A 20,969-nucleotide genomic window follows, 5' to 3' on the forward strand; every position below is an offset into this window, starting at 1 on the left:
AAGTCTGGATAGCGTAAGTAATATTAATTTGTACCTTAAAAGGTCGACAGGAAGATATTAAATAAACTGTGGTTAATAATCAGTTTACAGAATATACAGAATGAAATAAACTTGTTACCTTGATTTCTCTTTGTTCAACAGATTTTTCCCATATTTGTTGATCATATGCTCCAATCTATGAAAATAAATTAAAAATAATACTACATTAAATGATCATTGTTGGAACCCATCCAACAGGTATAACTCGGTTGAATTACAAGCAACGTAATGTCTATTCAGCGCAGATTAGATCCAGCTCTGTCTCAGACTTCTGTGATCAATACTGTATGGCAGCGGTTCTCAAAGGATGCTTGCAGGACCAGCAGTTTTAGCATCTTCTCGAAACTTGATAGAAATGGTAACTCTCTGGTTTCAGCCCAGAATTACTCAATCGGAAATAGGGATGTGATACTCAACAATGTTTGTAAAAAACCCTCTAGATTATTCTGATACACTACTAAAGTTTAAAAGCCTAGGGCAGTGACCCTAGGGAATTTTTATTTTGAATAAACATAATTGCTACAGCCCTGGTACATTCAAGAAAAAACTCCCAAGTCATTAATTCTTTATGGAGTCATTTTTAAAGAAAAAAAATATCAATATTCTACAGAAGTAAAAATTCATAAGCAGGTAGACCACAATTACCAATTAGATTAAGGTTTAAATTGAAAAACATAGTCAGGAAAGCAACTGAAGACACAGGGAAAAGCATCAAGAAGTAGAATTCCTTGTACCTTCTGTGCCTATTACTCTTGGATGCTGGGAAGGTCTCTGAACTATACCTTCACCTGGGCAGGATGAACAAACCATTCTTACTGTTCCTAACCAAGTTCTTCTCTGTTACCTCCTACTGTCTCCAGTTTCCACTTAATTTCCTATATCCAATAGGATACTGAAGTGGGTCAACAGCCTATAGTTTAAACTGAGAGTCTTCATTATTAGCATTAATTGAAAATTAGAATCCTGAGACATTAAAATTACTTCAGATAATTACAATTTAGAGACTGGAGACAGAGACCAGAGATAGGCAAAGATATGAGTAAGTTCAGGAAAATATTTTCTGAATCACAAAACCTTTCTACCCAAAAGTCCTCTTAGCTACATGTTATTTTTAAAATCTCGTTTCAAGAAATGAGAAATTGAGAATATGAGAAGGGTTTAAAGATAGACATAAAGGAGCTAAAAAATGATTTATTAAGTCATTTTTTAAAGGTGTGACTTGTTATAAAGACTTTTTAAGGATGTACATGTGTTTGTACATTTTCTAGCAGAGAGAGCGCAACACCCAGGTACCCAGTGTGGATCTGGGGATGTTCCATAATAGCCTGTCATTTCTATTATCTCTCCTACATATTACCTTATTCATTCTAATTTCTCTGGTCCTTTAAATACTGTTCTTTTTCATCACATTCCTGTGACTCCTTTCTTATTTTAAAAAGCACTTTATGATATAATAATACCCTGCATACTAAAATCTTATAACACCTAGACCAAGCCACACAGGCTGAACAACTGACTCATACTTAACCAAAGCTGCCATCAGTCTCTATAAAGCACGATTAATAAGTCCTAGGTAAGCAATAACCAAATGGTTAGACCTAATGGCAGAGCTGACCTGCGGTGACTAATTGCCCCTCAGTCATCTTCCTTAAAATCAGAAAAGAAGTATGGGAACACAGATTCCACAGGAGCAGTTCTGCTCTAACTTGATAATTCAGAATGACTGGGCTTGATTCAATTAAAAGTTATTTTTTAAATGTGTAACTATTTCAATGCACTGCATACTCTTCAGTGAAACAACAATCAAAACTAATAAAGAATATGTACCAATACGTTTAATAATTATTTTGGCAGTATTTTCTCTTTTTAAAGAACTGTGGGTTTTTTTAAAATTAATTAATGTATTTATTGGTCACGCTGTACAGCATGTGGGATCCTAGTTCCCCAACCAGGGATCGAACCTGGGCCCCCTGCAATGGAAGTGTGGAGTCTTAACCACTGGCCTGCCAGGGAAGTCCAAGAACTGTGTTTTTATTTCAAGATGACTCAAGAATATGGACATGGAAATATATATCCCACAGTCCTAAAGTCAGGGAAAATAAAATAATGCATGTGCAATAGACCAAGTCAGAAAAGCATGTCAGTACAACCACAGCGTGGTACTGAATAGCTCCAGGTTTTTAAAAAGGTATAGAAAGTCTAATAAACCTTGCAGTGAAGTAGTGACTAAAAGTGGAAAAGTTTTTTGAAGGCTGAGGTTCTTGCAGGCAGCAGAATGGTGATGGGGAATATTCCTATAAAAAGGATATAAAAAGGAAAATGATGGCTTGTTTTACTGGCTAATCAACTTTTCTTCAAAGATTTGATGTGTGAGAGGAAGGACAACTTTTACTATAATAGAATATACCTTGTGGGATCTTAATTTTTTTTTTAACCAGGTAAGTGTCATTTTCAATTACAAGCAATTAAATGTCTCAAAAAGTGGAAACATCAGCTCTCCTTTGCAGCAGACTTTTTTTGTTTTTAAAATACTACCAGAATGGACCCTTTAGTTACATACACAAATTGACTTCTTTACTGAAGAAAACTGTGAGGGTGCCTTTAAAGCTAAACACGGGTGCTTCAGGAGATGTTCAGGGTTCTGCTTAGTGATGCATATGCCATTAACAAACTACCCTCACATATGAATTCAGACTGAATTGTCTCTGAAAACTGCTTCTTGGGGTATGTGTGTAGTACCTCAGAGCTATCATGAAATCAGAGTGGTGGCAGGATACTAGAAGGGACAGGGAAGGAATTCAGAAGGGAAGGCTCCTTTCTGACCTAAAGCCTCACTTTCTTCCACTCTGAAATCTGGCAAGATAGAAGATTAGAACATCTGCAGCTGGGGTCAAGCTTTTCCCTTGAAAGAAACATAATCTTATAGTCAATCATAATTGAGCAAGAAAAGAAGTGAAACAGACTGAAGAAGAGAAGAACCATCTTCCCAAGACTTAAGGTCATGGATCAAGAATAATTTGCAGGCTGTGTTAAAAAAAAATTTTAAAAACAATTTGACAAGTTTTTCAAAGGTTCTATATTACTTCGGACATACACGTACTTGGCAGACTTGACTAAATCACCTAAACTTGATAGCTGTTTCTTTTTTGTATTTCTTCTACAAAAAAAGTAAATAACAAGGCCAAGTTCAAATATAGTTCTCTGTGAAAAATCAGGAAGAAAATAACTACATTATTTTTTTAATGTCATACAAAAGATTAAAGGAAGCTCAGTAGTAACATATATCTAACAGAACAGGAATTTTAATCAGATAATATGTTCTTTAATTGGGAAAAATATTATGTAATATTTTGGCCACTTTCAAATTTAAGCTACCTCCTAACTGCTCTTTCCTGACCCACAAAATGCCTCCACTGTTTTGGGTGTTTAGAAAAGTGCCTAACATTCTATGGGAACAAAAGGATATATATGCAAACAGTGTTTTGTTGGTAGACAGAAATACCTAGGTAATTAACGTATGAGAAGTTTTATGAATTTTCAACCATATTCTTCACGTGACAATGTGTTTCAAGGAGGGAAAAACATTGTTTCTATTGTATTATAAGAGAGGACTGAAATCCTGATTTACATTTGATGTGCAGCGAACTGTTTTGTACGTGTTAAGAAAGTAAAGTTCATTTTCTGGTGCCTGGTTATAGTAAGCGAAGTTTATCAATACTCTGGTATTACTCCCACAGATGCCCTGAACACCTTAAGCCTCAGGTGTACTCTTACCCAACCAGAGCTGATCTACAGTCAGCTTTTCTCACCTGGTCCCAGAAGATCAAACACTGCCCTCTACAGATTCATGTTGTATCTTCAACAACAGGTCTGGCAATCCTATATGGATCCCTTACACTACTCCCCATAATGACAGCAAGGATAATTCTAAATTTTATTTTCACAGGCTTTAATTCCTAATTACTCTGAACATAACACTTCAATTACTTCCACTTCTAAGATCGAAGCCATAAGATGCAAATGTTAAAACTGGTTAAAAAAAATACAAACAGAAAATATCTGAGGGACCAGTGTCCTGAAAGTGGTAAAAAAAAATTTTTTTTAAGAAAAAAATTAGAAAAGAAATTGAGATACTATAACTTAGTAGTATCAAGTGGATTAAAATTGAACTTAAATAGATGCTTTCTGACCTACTGAAAACCTACTTATAAAAGGCAAGTGGATGTAGCTAATATGCTACAGTAAGTATGTATGTAAATATATATAGCAGACATTTTACAAGGATACATGAAAGCCATTAATAGTGAGGACAGCTCTTTTACTTTCTGCTTTATATTCACTGATCCTATATCACTTTTTCTCCCTACAATGGATAAATACTGTTTTTATAAAGCAAGATTCTAAGCCAGGTCTGATGAACTGCAAAGTAATTTAAATTAGTTAACTAAGAAATTAATATGTTTCTGTCAATGAATATTAACTTTACAAGGAATTATCTACCTCCACCTATCATCATTCTTATTTTTTATCTTTCTATATACTGAGACAAACAAAATGGGGAAGGGGAAAAAGACGGGCGGGACAAAGAGAGGGGAATGAGGGAGGGGCAGTCAGGGATGGAGAGATAGAGAGGGATGAGAGAAGGAGAGAACTGGTAGGTAGAGAAAAAGATGGTCTTTGTCTAGGTGTCTGCCGGAGTCGGCTCTGACTTCTAAGGAAAAAAAAATTGTAACGAAAATGAAGGTATCAAGAATACAAATATTGGGCTTCCCTGGTGGCGCAGTGGTTGGGAGTCCGCCTGCCGATGCAGGGGACAAGGGTTCGTGCCCCGGTCCGGGAAGATCCCACATGCCGCAGAGCGGCTGGGCCCGTGAGCCATGGCCGCTGAGCCTATGCGTCCAGAGCCTGTGCTCCGCAACGGGAGAGGCCACAACAGTGAGAGACCCACGTACCGCAAAAAAAAAAAAAAAAAAAGAATACAAATATTAAAACCCAGGTAATAATTAGATGGTGAAGTGCAAAACATGTATCACTTATGGTCCTAGAAAAGAAGTATCTTTGAAAAACAATTTAAAAAGCTACTCTTGGGTGATCTGATTACTACTTAGGTCATCACATTCAGAAGAGCAGTGGTTCAGATGTCAAGAGGCTAAAGAGAAGGTGTCCCTTCAAAAAGGTAGTTACAAATAGTTAACTAGATTAAGTGCTTAGATAAGAGATTTAGAGTTCACGAATAAATGTAAGCAGGGTAAATTGAGGCCCAGATTTGCACGCATACTTTAAACACTTAGTTCTTTAACTAATGAATAGACATGTCATAATACTATATGTTGAAGCCCTAATTTGTCCTACTATTTCCATGCTCAGTTTCATTTTTTGGAATCTCATTTCAGAAACTCTGAAAAGCAGGCTATTAATTCTCACAAACACCAAACTGAATTTAAAAAGGTAACACAGAGCCCAAATCCCCTCCTAGCTTGTCCCCACTCCACAAACATCAAAGGCCAATCATGCGCCAGGACAAACGGAGTCTACCTCTGTCAGCAAGAGTGTGTCTGTTAAAAGCGTAAGAATACCCTCAAGGCAAAAGGTTAAAGAATCCCTTGAGACAGTTTCAAAAGAAAGAAAAGAAGGGAGGGAGGGAGGAAGGAAGGAGGAGAAAGAAAGAAAAGAAAAAGAAAGAGAAGAAAAGAAAAAGTAAAAGAAAAAGATAACCGCCCCCTTGGTGATCCTTTCTATCCCAAAATTGATAGTAAATATATTATCTTCTCTGTGAGTGTTTTTTGTACGTACATCATCAACCTTTTTAAGACGCTAATAAGCAAAGGTAATGTTGCTTTTATACCTATGATGGTCCCACATTTTAATAGTGATTTAATACCAGTACAACCCAGGATAATTAATTTTTATCTTTGAGTCTTTTTATAAAAATAAAAGTTGTCAATCAGAAAATATCCTTTGCTATATTTAGTGTGTTGGTTTCTTAATCCTTTGTTTTCTCCACTGGCTTAGTTGAACAGCTCTAATGTTTGCTGACAGAAGTGGAAAAGACCCTAGACTGTGCAAGAGAACTGAATAGTCTTATGGTCTTGGGCAAGTTTCTTGACCCCTGAGATTCTGTAAAATGGGGATAACAGAACATACTTCACAGAACTGGAATATGAAATGATAGTGTCTGGTATATAGTCAGTCCTCTGTAAATGTTAGTTCTTTCTTTTCTTGGCAAATCTCAACAGCCAGGCCTCAATTACCTCATTTCTAAATTGATGAAGTTAACTATATTTAAATTAATTTATAACATTTATATTCACTAATGATGAGTTGGATGGCTATAGATAATTTCTTTATGTACCAGTATGGGGAGAGAAAAGATTCAGTGCTACTAAAGTAGAACCAAAAGTGTAGCTAGAGGGCTTCCCTGGTGGCGCAGTGGTTGAGAGTCCACCTGCCAATGCAGGGGACACAGGTTCGTGCCCCGGCCTGGGAAGAGCCCACATGCCGTGGAGCAGCTGGGCCCGTGAGCCATGGCCGCTGAGCCTGCGCGTCTGGAGCCTGTGCTCCGTAACGGCAGAGGCCACAGCAGTGAGAGGTCCACATACCGCAAAAAAAAAAAAAAAAAAGTGTAGCTAGAAATATCTGGGCAGAAGGTACCAAGAAGAAAGCAAAAACCACGGTATAAGGATAAGTGTCCTTTTCTTAATTAATAACCAATATAATAGGTTTTTAGAATTACTTATAGTTTATTAATGAAACCAGAGCTGTCAACACCCAAAATCTCATTTGCCCAGACAACTAAACTATATGGTTTTTCACTCTCACAATGATCTATCTACAAGTATGATAAGAAACAGAGACTGAGGGGTTGAGCAAACTAACAAAATTAAAGTTACTGAACAAAACAGTAGATCTGAGAATACTGATCACCAATGAAACATATCTATAATCCAAAAAATTATGTTGTCATGGTGGACATGCTGAAATTATATGGTACTTCTGTTCATATTACTAAAACATACCGAAGACACAATTAGGGCCATTTAAAATCATTAGGATTACTGATTAATTTTCAGACAAATCTCTTCCCAGAAGTAGTAGAAACTAATTCTTTTGACTTTTTAAAACTTTTTAAAATTTATTTTTATAACCATTTTTTAATTGAAGTATGGTTAATTTACAATGATGTGTTAGTTTCAGGTATACAAAAAAGTGATTCAGTTATTTATACACACATATATATATTATACACACACATATTATACACACACACATACACACACAAATATATATTCTTTTTAAGATCTTTTCCATTATAAGTTATTACAAGATATTGAATATAGTTCCCTGTGCTATGCAGTAGGTCCTTGCTGTGTGTCTACTTTATATAGAATGTGTATATGTTAATCCCAACCTCCTAATTTATCCCGCGCCCCCCCTTTCCACTTCGGTAACCATTTATTTTCTATGTCAGTGAGTCTATTTCTGTTTTATAAATAAGTTCATTTGTATAGTTATAGATTCCACATATAAGTGATATCATATGATATTTGTCTTTGTCTGACTTCATTTAATATGATAATCTCTAGGCCCATCCATGTTGCTGCAAATGGCATTATTTCATTCTTTTTTTTATGGCTGAGTAATATCCCATTGTGTAAATATACACCACATCTTCTTTATCCATTCATCTGTCGATGTACATTGAGGTTGACTTTTTTAAACTTTTAATTTCAAAGTAAAGCTCTCAACGCTTTGAACATCAAATAGGTTTTCACTGTTTTTTGCTCATAATTACTGCCTCTCAAACAAATTTGGCTGTTGAATGCCTAGGAATATCTGAGTCCTTATAACTGCTCCTATGTAAAGCCTTGTTTCTAACCTACTACGTATCTTGAATAGCTCTCCTATCCTATTCTCTTGCTTTTACATAATGCCCTTTTTGTGTGTGTGTGTGTGGTACGCGGGCCTCTCACTGTTGTGGCCTCTCCCGTTGCAGAGCACAGGCTCCGGACGTGCAGGCTCAGCGGCCATGGCTCACGCCCCACAACGTCCTATTTTAATCAACATATTGTCCAATGTTTCTGATTCTCCATTACACACGCGTGCACACACACACACACACAAACATTCCTATAATAGTCAGACACTCAGGTAACTCTAATGATGAGGATCAAATAAGGAAGTTGAATCATCTAATTACACAATATAAACTATGAATGATGATGATGTCAGACAAAAAGGTATGGTCTGGGGCTTCCCTGGTGGCACAGTGGTTAAGAATCTGCCTGCCAGTGCAGGAGACGTGGGTTCGAGCCCTGGTCTGGGCAGATCCCACATGCCACGGAGCAACTAAGCCCGTGTGACACAACTACCGAGCGTGTGTGCCACAACTACTGAAGCCCGTGCGCCTAGAGCCTGTGGTCTGCAACAAGAGAAGCCGCCGCTATGAAAAGCCCGTGCATCAAAACAAAGAGTAGCCCCGCTCACCGCAACTAGAGAAAGCCTGTGTGCAGCAACAAAGACCCAATGCACTCCAAAGAAGATATACAGACTGCCAACAAACACATGAAAGAATGCTCAACATCATTAATCATTAGAGAAATGCAAATCAAAACTACAATGAGATATCATCTCACACCAGTCAGAATGGCCATCATCAAGAAATCTAGAAACAATAAATGCTGGAGAGGGTGTGGAGAAAAGGGAACACTCTTGCACTGCTGGTGGGAATGTGAATTGGTACAGCCACTATGTTGAACAGTATGGAGGTTCCTTAAAAAGCTAAAAATAGAACTACCATATGACCCAGCAATCCCACTACTAGGCATATACCCTGAGACAACCATAATTCAAAAAGAGACACGTACCAAAATGTTCACTGCAGCTCTATTCACAATAGCCTGGAGATGGAAACAACCTAAGTGTCCATCATTGGATGAATGGATAAAGAAGATGTGGCACATATATACAATGGAATATTACTCAGCCATAAAAAGAAACGAAACTGAGCTATTTGTAATGAGGTGGATAGACCTAGAGTCTGTCATACAGAGTGAAATAAGTCAGAAAGAGAAAGACAAATACCGTATGCTAACACATATATATGGAATTAAAAAAAAAATGTCCTGAAGAACCTAGGGGTAAAACAGGAATAAAGACACAGACCTACTTGAGAATGGACTTGAGGATATGGGGAGGGGGAAGGGTTAGCTGTGACAAAGCGAAAGAGAGGCATGGACATATATACAGTACCAAACGTAAGGCAGATAGATAGTGGGAAGCAGCCGCATAGCACAGGGAGATCAGCTCGGTGCTTTGTGACCGCCTGGAGGGGTGGGATAGGGAGGGTGGGAGGGAGGGAGACGCAAGAGGGAAGGGATGTGGGAACAGATGTATATGTATGACTGATTCACTTTGTTATAAAGCAGAAACTAATTTAAAAAAAAAAAGACCCAATGCAGCCAAAAATAAAAATAAATAAATTTATTTTTTTTAAAAAAAGGTATGGTCTGAAGACATGGCAAGAGCTAGTAACTCTTTTGAATGTATAACAACTACCAAATTATTTTACCAAATCTTTAGCTCTTCTGAATCAGTCTTTTCTTAGAACTCTAAAAAACATATGAGAAGCCAAACCATAGAAGCCTTCTAATCCAATAATTAAAATATTGCCCTATAATTCTAGTTATTGGGGGAAGGGAAGGACCTAAAATGGGTAATTATTCCAAGTTAAAATATGGTTTCTCCCACTATCCGAAAGTAGAGCATTCCTATGAAACTGTTCGTAGGCCAAAATGGCGTAAAGTGAAGCATCAGTTACCTTAAGACACATCTTGCTAACAGATGCACAAAATAAATCAAGATAAATCGCAGATGCTCAAAGACACAGTTCAAAGATATGGCAGCTGGGATGCTTCATGTAGTTCCTAGGGAAGGAGCTTGGCGGTGCCACTCTTTCTGCTTGGGGTGCATGCTGCCACTTGAACAGCTCACTCACTGCAAAATAAATGCTGAAGGCTAATTTCACTTTTCACCTTTTTTCGTAAAAGCAAAAATCCTCTTTGGATTTTTTTCTGGTAGCAAAAACAGGTACCAACGTAGGCTTTTCGTAAAAGCAAAGTGGTGTGAAACAAATTTTCAAAAAGCCGGGGATACCTGTATCCTAACTGGGGAAAGAAGTGTAAGTCATGGAAAAAATATGAATAATTATAAGCAAAGAGGTTTCTTTGCAGTCTCTTTGCTTCAACTGTCATTTATTTCTTCTGCTATCAATTATTAGCAGAATCATATCATAACCAAAAGTATTACTACAGAAAAGCAAAGCTGCTTAAGTAGAAGGCAAATTTTTTAAAAAAGTCTTTAAAAATTAAGACCTTTTTGGGTGGAGAATATAATTTTTAAAGGAAGAAAACAGATTTCTGGAATTCAATCCATCTTAAAATACTACATATCTAGCTGGCCTCTGGCATTTGGATCAAAACATCAAAGTTTGAAAACACATCCTCAGATACTAAAATCTTGTTAATTAGCGAAGATTCCATTCATTAAAAGTAATAACAGCTAAGGCCATTTAATCTCTTCCCACAGATTGTGTCAGGCTATGCATCATCTAAAACCACACTCTTCCCTGCATTAACCCTAAGAATAGTGTTTTACAGGCCACATACATATAATCAAATCATGAATCATGACCAAGTTCCTATTGCCTAAGGAAAGCCAGTTAAAGATATAGTAAAACACTGACTCAAGTATAGAAAAAAAGAAGAGTATTCTTTAATTCAACAAAGAGAGATAATCATGGTAGAATCTGCTTCTAAGAAATTATAAATCCAAAGAAAAAAAAATTCAGTTAGTTATAATTCAAAGCAGAATGAAGTAAGGACTATTGCACTATACATCAGCAAGAGTTGGTCTGAAAATGAGCAGTATTTGTGAGGTAAAATGTACAAGAATAGGAAACTTACTGGGTATGGGGACATGGGAAAGAGATAAAGATGACCATTTCTGGCTTAAGTACCCGGAGCTTCATGGGGATCATTAACCATGACATGGAATAAAAAAATAGGTTTGAGAAAAGTTGTTGGAGCTCTAAGACAGTTAGGAATTATGTCTGAGTTCAGAGTTGGGAAGGTAAAAATTTGGAACTCAGTAGCATAAACTAGGTGTTTTGATATTATGTGGTCAATTTGATAATCTAGGGAAATAAAATAACTTAATGAGATAAGAACAAAATGTTAAGAAGGATAAATATTCAACTGGAGGGGAGAAGTATCAAGGTTAGGTAAGGAGACTTAGAAAAATTAGGGAGAGACTGTATAGTATATTAATATATATGATAATTAAAGATTATATATATTTATGTATATAAAAGCAATATAGTATATATCTATAATAAATAGCAAACAAGGAAAGAGTTTCAAGAAAGAAGGTAAAGAGAGTTAAAAATACTGAAACATTTTGAAGTCGTTATGTACACATATTCACGTCAAATAATCTTAATCTCATTTAAATAGTAGGGAAAGTCATTAGCTGAGATATGGAAGCTGGGGAGTTTGGGAAATGGGTGACAATAAAGAAGGTAAGAAACAACTACTCGGGGAGACAGAATACAGTATCAACTAGAGTGACTTAGAGTACGGATTCCAGGAAGAGCAAATGCAGCTGAGTTGGTATTAGAAGCAGTCAGCTGGGAGTCAGCTGAGTTATGTTTGTATTTCCTCTTTCACCACCAAGGCTCAACAGTCCAGGATCACGAGGGGAAGAATCAGATACACAAACGCACACACACACACCCTGCCACCAAATACCTACAATATGCCAAGCATGATGCTATGCACTTGGCAAGGCCCTTCTCTATGTCTTCAAACTGTGTAGCTTCTCTTCTCTTTCCCCCTGCTTCTCCCGAACAATTCAGTACTACAGCCATTAGAGGAGGCAGAGTCATGGGGGACCCAAAGCAGGGTGTCAGAGAGTCTGACACATAGGGGTGACAAGGGCAGGGTATCAGCCAAAGTGGAGTGTAAAGGGGGACCTTGTCGGGTTAGAGGAATCACAGCCTAAGCAGGGTAAGTAGGGTGACCACATGCGGGAGTGACCCAGAGCAGCAGGGCGAGGAGGTCATCCACTTGGAGGATATGCTCATGTGGGGTGTCAGAGCCTAAGAAAGATGAAGAAGGTCTAGAATAAAGAGCTTGAATGGGATGGTATGGCAGCTGAGATGGGAGACTGGTTACATATATAAGGACTGATGCCTCAAAAGCCTGAAAAGGTTCCTCTCTGTTTACTCAAAAATCTCTATCTATAAAGCTATTAAAGAAGAGATTATTAGTTCAATGACATGAATGCTATATGTAAATAGGAGAAGGGTTTAATAAATAAATTATGGCATATTTATGTAACAGAATATTATACTCTTTAAAATTATGTTTTAAAAGGGTATTTAGTAACATGGGAAAGTACTTTTACATGAAAACAGTATACAAAAAAACTAAATACAGTATAATCCTAATTTTGTTGGGGAAAATTCACAATGTTAACAGTAGGGTAATTGTGTGACTTTATTATACTTACCTGCATTTTCCACTTTTCGTATTGTAGACATGTATTACTTTTAAACTATGATTGAAACATCATTTAAAAAATCAAGAGGAAGTGGAAGCTAATATCATCTGAGTAGCATCACATATTAGGTACTGGGCTAGGTGGTTTTGAATACATTTTCTCATGGCAAAGTACTGTGATAGAGGGGGCAAGTCGTTAAGAAAGCAACTGCCACTTCTCAAAATCAATTTGACTCATTATAAAAATAAATAAGGCTTTTCCTATGAGTTATATAACAGAAATTTTCTGCTAAAGTTATATCTTAATAACAAAACTGTCAGAAATTCTAGTACTATAAAAGGGCAGATAGATAGATACCTATATCCTAGAATATCAAGGGAAAAAATGAGTTAAAGAGGCAAAATGCTAAAATATTTGAAGTGCCCAAGGAAACAACAACATTCCATACAGGACTCTTGTGGCAGACGGGTAACTTAAGTTGCATTAGGTGGTGATGAATGAATTCAACTGATTCACACAGGAAAGGGAGGGAATGGAAGGAAGGGAGCCTGGCAAACAGCTCTGTGGTAGAACTGGGAGAACTCCAAGTTCTGGAAGAAGCCAAGGAGAGAAGGCCCTCATCAGCTCTTTGGCCTCTGTAGCAACCAGTAGGGGCTAGCCATATGGCAGAAGGAAGCAGCCATGGACTGTCTCTTCTGAATGCTCTCTTGGTATTTCCTTTTAGTCCTCAAGAGATTAAAAAAATAACCCTTAGAGCTAGTGAGAGCTGTGATACAGTGTAATAACAGGGGTCCTCAATAGCCCCCAAGTGTCAAGCCCCCATCTTTAATTAGCAGCTGTAATCTGTAAACTAAAGATTAAAAAGCAAGTATATAGTTGATTTAACACCTCTCATTTATACTTAAGAAAAATCATTAAATCACTAAGAATAAAGGACTGAAGTCCTGCTATACTCTGAGGAGGACTTTAAAGGATCATATCTGTGTAATTTGATCCTATACACACCCCTCCTCCACAGCGATCCCAGGCTAGACAGCTGACTCAAACTGAGCCAGTCAAATTCTCTCTCCATTCCGATGTGAGGTGAACAGGAGAAACAGAGATGGATGACTAATAGAGGTGAATAAAATTAATACAACAGAGCCCTACAGAGAAGTTTCTAGAAATTCTGAGGGGCCCAACATAGTCCTGGTTTGTCGTTCCTTCCCAGGTCTTGGCTGTCTGCTGTTGGCACAGTTTACGTGTGTAGTGAAAAGTAGAAGCAGAACACAGTGGTGTTTTTTCCTGGCCCAACTTTAACCAGAACATTGCTGTTAATGCAAACCAACACCACTCTGCATAATTTATGAAGATTGTTTATTTTCCAACTTGCTGGTACATGGCAGTGTGTTCTCAGTGAATTTATTAATCAAGGTACTGTCCAATTAAAAACTTTCCCCAAGAAGTCATCTTGGCAAAGATAATTTAACTTCTACTTTTCTACTTAACCTAACCTTGCATCATGAATTGTGAGAAGATCCTGCTAGTGAGGAAAAAAAGATTATTAGTTGCTATTATTAATCATAGGAAAATAATTCAAATATGCCTTACTTTATCAATCAGAGGGTCAAAAACACATTACTCAGTGTGAATACTAGAGCTCTATTTAACAATCCTATAACATTAATTCCCAGGTGTTAAAGCTTTTACAGCCAAAACTATAAAATTTAACATTATGCAATTAATAATTATTTGAATTTTTCAATAAATGTTATTTCAACAATTAGAATGGAAATTATTAAAAATTGTTTAAAGAAATTATTAAACTATTTAAAATAGCTTTTTAAAAGCTATTACTTAAAATAAACAGCTTAGTTTAAAAAAAATAAGGATTCATTTCTTTAGCTTCTAAATCTTCAAAATACAGTGAAAGGCCAAATATAAATTCTACTTTGTCTTCACTTTACCACTAACCGTGCTGCATATATTTTATACATCAAGCTTAAGGAAAAAAACTCCCCCCCCAAAAAAAACTTCATCTTCTCACCTAGTCCAAGACAAGGCATTCAGCGACAACACAGATCATAATTCTCCTAGCCAAACACGCATTTATAAAAATTAACTTACTTAAATAACAATGACCAAAACCAAGCTAGTCAGGATACGTACAAGACTTCCAATAGACTAAGCAAATACATTTAAGCTAAAATGAGAGTTGTATGAATAAACAGTAACTGCATAACTGCTGCTCCACTTATTGAGCAGTTGTTGCTCTGTCATGGGTTACAGTCCAAGCAGGAGACAAGACACACAGGACATATTTAATGCCACCACCCACAACCACCTGAGAGCCCACAGCAAAGGGAAAGAAAAGTGGCAGAAGAAATAGGCCAGATTTGGATACCATGTTGGGAGCAGAATCACTCTCAGTTAAGGGAGTGCAGATTCTGTAGCCTATTCCAACTGGGTTTAAATTCTGGCTCCATCACGCATTCTCTATGTGACTGTGGGGAAACCACTAGATTTCTCTGAATCTTAGTTTCCTCAGTTATAAGTTCAGGATAATGGCAGTAATGCCTATTTCATAAGGTTGTTGTGATAATTAAATGCAGGTAACGTACTTAGGACAGTATGTAGCACATAGTAAGCATTGAATGAATGTCACCTGCTATTATTATTCAACTAGTCCAACAACCATGAAATAGGAAGCCTTGGGCCAATTATTTTACTTATACAATATCATTTAATCCTCATTTTTTAAAGAAAATTAAACAGACATAGAAAAGTTCAATAATTTGCCCAAAGTCACAAGACAGCAAATCAAAGAACCAGACTCAAACATAGCATGTCTGACCACAAGGGCCCTGCTTTTTGTTTTTTTCTCCTGGTTGATTTTCAAGTTATTAAGACTCAGAGTATCTGTATGTGGTACAAATTCAAATTGTGTCAAAGTGAAAGGGAATGTTTATTTTTAAAACTCTCAGACTCTGTGCGAGAACTTTCTCAAAAAACACTCAGACTTATGGTTACCAATGGGGAGGGGGGATGAGGGAGGGATGGACTGGGAGTTTGGGGTTAGTAGATGCAAACTATGACATTTAAAATGGATAAACAACAAGGTCCTACTGTATATCACAGGAAACTATATTCAATATCCTGTGATGAACCATAATGAAAAAAACATAAAAAGAATATATATATATAACTGAATCATTTCACTGTATAACAGAAATTAACACAACATTGTAAATCAACTATACTTCAATAAAAAAAATTTTTTAAGTCAACATTTTTACCCCCATTTTGAAGATGAGGAAATTGAGTCTCACAGAGGTTGAAATAACTTGCCCATGTCAGACAGCTTTTAAGATACAGAGTTTGGATCTCATTTACAGATACAGATACCCATAGGCTGGCGTTCCATTACACAGTGCTACCTTCCAAGATAAATCTTAATTTGCTTTTCTCAAAATAATAGCAATCTGTGGAAACTACTATCTCTTAGTAGCAAAACCCATTTCAAATTACTTGTTTAGATAAGAATTAAGTAAACATACCACCTATTTCAGATATATCCATTCTTTGACTTGCCAGGATTTGGGGTTTTTTTTAACATTTATTTATTCATTCATTCATTCATTTCATTTATATATTTATTATTATCAATTTATTTATTTTGGCCCCGCCGGGTCCCAGTTGTGGCATGCGGAATCTTAGTTGCGGAATGTGGACTTCTTAGTTGTGGCACGCGGGCTCTTAGTTGCGGCATGCACACGGGATCTAGTTCCCCGACCAGGGATCAAACCCGGGCCCCCTGCACTGGGAGTGTGGAGTCTTACCCACTGGACCACCAGGGAAGTCCCAAGATTTGTTTCTAATCAATCACATTCCCAAGAATAGCTATCACTTTTCCTTTGTATTCATGACTGTAGTTTTTAAAAGTCCAATTTTATTGCTTTCTTTGCATGTAAGACTTAACGCAAACCTGGAAGAATGAGAGAAGATCCCACACCAAGGCACTTCGCGTAGGGTGAGAAAAAAAAAAAGAAACATAAATGTATATATTTAAAATATCTTCTCAACTGTATTGTTTAACTACTTTACTACTTTATAAGAGGTATGGGGCATGATTTATCCCCTAAATACAACTTGTTTTAGGTTTAAAGGTTCTGCCAACCTTGTAAATTCCCTGAACAGGGTTTCATCAGTCTAGTAAAACCAAAGGAGCACATGAATAGGATAATTCCATAGATGTTTTACTGTATCAAACTGTAGATTAAAATTATAATACCAAAATAATCAATTAAAAGAAATAACTATGCAAATTAAACCACCAAGAGATGGCACTTCACAACCACTAAAATGTCTATATTTAAAAAAGACATGGGACTTCCCTGGAGGTCCAGTGGTTAAGACTCCGCGTTTCCACTGCTGGGAGCACAGGTTCGATCCCGTTCAGGGAATTAAGATCCCACATGCCGCACGGCATGGCACGGCACGGCCAAAAAAAAAAAAAAAAAAAAGACAGTAACAGGTTTTGGCAAGGATGTGGAGAAACTAAAATCCTCATATAATGCTTGTGGGAATGTAAAATGAAGCAGTCACTTTGGAAAACAGTTTGGCAGTTATGACCTGGTAATTCCACTCCGGTTATTATCCCAAGATAAATGAAAATGTATGTCCATATGAAGATATGTACATGAATGTTTATACCTGCACCATTCATAATAGTCAAAAAGTGGAAACAATCCAAATGTCCATCAACTGTGAATAAACAAAATCTGGGACACCTATACGATGGGATTCTACTCAGCAATAAAAAGGAATGGAGTACTCACACATGCTACAACAGGAGTGAAACTCAGAAACAGCACGTTAAGTAAAGAAGCCAGACACAAAAGACACTAATGGCAGAAAAGGCAAATCTATAAGATACAAAAAGTAAATCAGTGGCTTCGTGATGGTGGGGATGGGAAGGAGGAGTGACTACAAATGAGCAATACATTTCTTTTGATAGAAATGTTCTAAAATTAGACTGTGGTGATGGTTGTATAATACCATAAATTTAGTAAGAATTATTGAATTGTACACTTAAAACAAGTGAATTTTATCACTTTTAAGTTGCATGTCAATAAAGCTCTTTTGTAAAAAAGGAATAGCTATGTTTTTGTAAAATTTCTTTAAATAAAATAACATGACAAGCATTTAAAGGAAAAAAATATATATATATAGTCAGAATTTGGAATGAAAAGAATTTTCCATTAAGTTTTGACTCCTAGCAGGCTTTCCATCCCTATACCTAGAAGACTGCTTCTGCTTTGTGTGTGTGTGTATGTGTATATTCTAGATTATTAATTTTAATATTGCCCTAATATTAACTTGAATATTTATAGGATTTACTTCCCAAAGGATTTGAGATATCAAAACATTATGTAGTGAAAATTATAGTTCACTGCAACTAAGAAAATGTTAATATAAAGAAATTGTCTATGATGTACAAATAGCTGCTAATTTTATATTATTTGGAATTTCAGGATTCCTCTGAAAATATGTATATGTAACTTGTTTGAAATTACTAAATTTCCCATTTTCTAGAAATCTCTCCCCCAATCCTTCCACTCAGGAAATCATGTAATAATAACATCAGTATCAGGAGTATTGTTTGAAAAATAATACACGTATGAAAATTATGGGAAACTTGAAAGTAAAAGTGAAAAAAGTGTAGGCATTGGGTCATATTCATTGAAAAAAACCTTTTACATCATGCAAGATGTCAATAAGAGGTATCTATCTTTAAAATAACACCTACACTGTAGCATGAACTGACTGGGACCCTAACATGGATGGAAGGCCCCACCCCTGGTTACTAAAAGATATTAACTGCCAGTTGAGGCAGTTAATGCTGTTAATAATAATAATAATAACAAGAAATAGCATTTGATATTTGATATTTGCCAGACACACTTTCCAGACACACTTTCCAGGTACTAACTTAATAAATCCTCACAATTCTATGAAGTAGATATTATTGCTATCCCTATTTTATAGTTACAAAAATTTAGGTTGTACAAATTTTAACAGTAAGTAGCAGAATATAGGAATTCAAAACCAGATGGACTGGCTCCACAAATAAGGCCTTACCCATCAGTAATTTAATTCACATCCTTACACAAAAACCACCCTATATTCTTTTGCCTTGGCTCTGATCACTAAGAAGTATCTGGGAAGGGTGGCATTTAACCCCTAATCATTGTCAGATACTTCTGTCTCTACTGACTCTCCATGGGTGCCTTGCCAGCTGGGAAGCTGTTAGGCCTATTAAGAAAGCAAATGAGGCCAAGCACCTATGGTCAGCTAATCTGTGACAAAGAAGGCAAGAATATACAATGGAGAAAAGACAGTCTCTCCAGTAAGTGGTGCTGGGAAAACTAGACAGCTACATGTAAAAGAATGAAATTAGAACACTCCCTAACACCACACACAAAAATAAACTCAAAATGGATTAAAGACCTAAATATAAGGCCAAACTCTATAAAACTCTTAGAGGAAAACATAAGCAGAACACTCTTTGACATGAATCGCAGCAAGACCTTTTTTGACCCACCTTCTAGAGTAATGAAAATAAAAACAAAAATAAACAAATGAGACCTAATTAACTTAAAAGCTTTTGCACAGCAAAGGAAACCGTAAGCAAGCGGAAAAGACAACCCTCAGAATGGGAGAAAATACTTACAAATGAAGCAACAGACAAGGGATTAATCTCCAAAATATACAAACACCTCATGCAGCTCAATATCAAAAAAAAAAAAAACCAAAAACAAATAACTCAAATCAAAAACTGGGTGGAATACCTAAATAGACATTTCTCCAAAGAAGACATACAGATGGACAAGAGGGACATGAAAAGATGCTCAACATCACTAATTATTAGAGAAATGCAGATCAAAACAACAATGAAGTATCACCTCACACTGGTCAGAATGGCCATCATCAAAAAATCTACAAACAATGAATGCTGGAGAGGATTCCCTCCTACACTGTTGGTGGGAATGTAAATTGGTACAGCCACTATGAAAAACAGTATGGAGGCTCCTCAAAAAACTAAAAATAGAACTACCATATGACCCAGCAATCCCACTCCTGGGCATATACCTGGAGAAAACCATAATTCAAAAAGACACATGCACCCCAATGTTCATTGCAGCACTATTTACAATAGCCAGGACTGGAAGCAACCTAAATGTCCATCAACAGAGGAATGGATAAAGAAGATGTGGTACATATATACAACGGAATATTACTCGGCCATAAAAAGGAACGAAATAGTGCCATTTGCAGAGACATGGATAGACCTAGAGACTGTCATACAGAGTGAAGTCAGAAAGAAAAACAAATATCGTATAATATCGCTTATATGTGGAATCTAGAAAAATCGTACAGATGAACTTATTTGCAAAGCAGAAAAAGAGACATGGATGTAGAGAAGAAACTTATGGATACCAAGGGGGGAAGGGGAAGAGTGAATTGGGAGACTGGGATTGGCATATATACACTACTGTGTATAAAAAAGATAACTAAAGAGAACCTACTGTATAGCGCAGGGAACTCTACTCAGTGCTCTGTGGTGACCTAAATGGGAAGGAAATCTAAAAAAGAGGGGATATATGTATGCATATAACTGATTCACTTTGATGTAAAGCAGAAACTAACACAACACTGTAAAGCAACTATACGCCAATAAAAATTAAATAAATAAATAAAATATTGATTTCTCAACACAAAAAAGGAAATGAGAATATACAAGATTCTTCCTGAAGTACAATCTACTCAGCTCTAAAAATATGTAAAATAGTTAATATTATTAGGAACCACAGGGTAACCGTAAGGATTAAGTGTGCTAATACATATTGAGCTAACAACAGTAACAGACATATAAGAGCTCAAAATGTTAGCTATTATGTCATTTTGATGAATTACCTAATGCTTCCCTTTCCTTGATAACGCAGCATGAGACAAGGAAGGAAGGTATATGCCTTACTTGCATTCTTTTAATATTTATCGTAAGATATACTCTGGTTTATTATTCTAAAACATAACCCCTACTAAATGATGCATACATATTATGAATCAAGACTACAGTACCGGACTTCCCTGGTGGCACAGTGGTTGAGAGTCCGCCTGCCAATGCAGGGGACACGGGTTCGTGCCCCGGTCCGGGAAGATCCCACATGCCGCGGAGTGGCTGGGCCCGTGAGCCATGGCTGCTGAGCCTGTGCGTCCGGAGCCTGTGCTCCGCAACGGGAGAGGCCACAACAGTGAGAGGCCCACGTACCGCAATAAAAAACCAAAAACCAAAAAAACAAAAGCAGTAAGAATTAAAAATAAAATTTATT

The 20,969-nt window shown here is 36.7% G+C and overlaps 1 protein-coding gene across 2 annotated transcripts in view; it reads right to left on the reverse strand.

Annotated features, from left to right (window-relative positions):
- The window catches only part of PHTF2 (putative homeodomain transcription factor 2), a 129,407-nt gene that overhangs the window by 53,614 nt on the left and 54,824 nt on the right, over nt 1-20,969 (reverse strand). For both annotated transcript variants that reach the window (XM_082632408.1, XM_082632407.1), the window contains exon 3: nt 119-175. In XM_082632408.1, coding sequence (XP_082488534.1) covers nt 119-175 — 57 coding nt within the window. The remainder of the gene's footprint in view (nt 1-118; nt 176-20,969) is intronic.

The sequence above is a fragment of the Mesoplodon mirus genome (genome assembly GCF_964341445.2).
Source record: "Mesoplodon mirus genome assembly, chromosome: 9".
NCBI lineage: Eukaryota > Metazoa > Chordata > Mammalia > Artiodactyla > Ziphiidae > Mesoplodon > Mesoplodon mirus.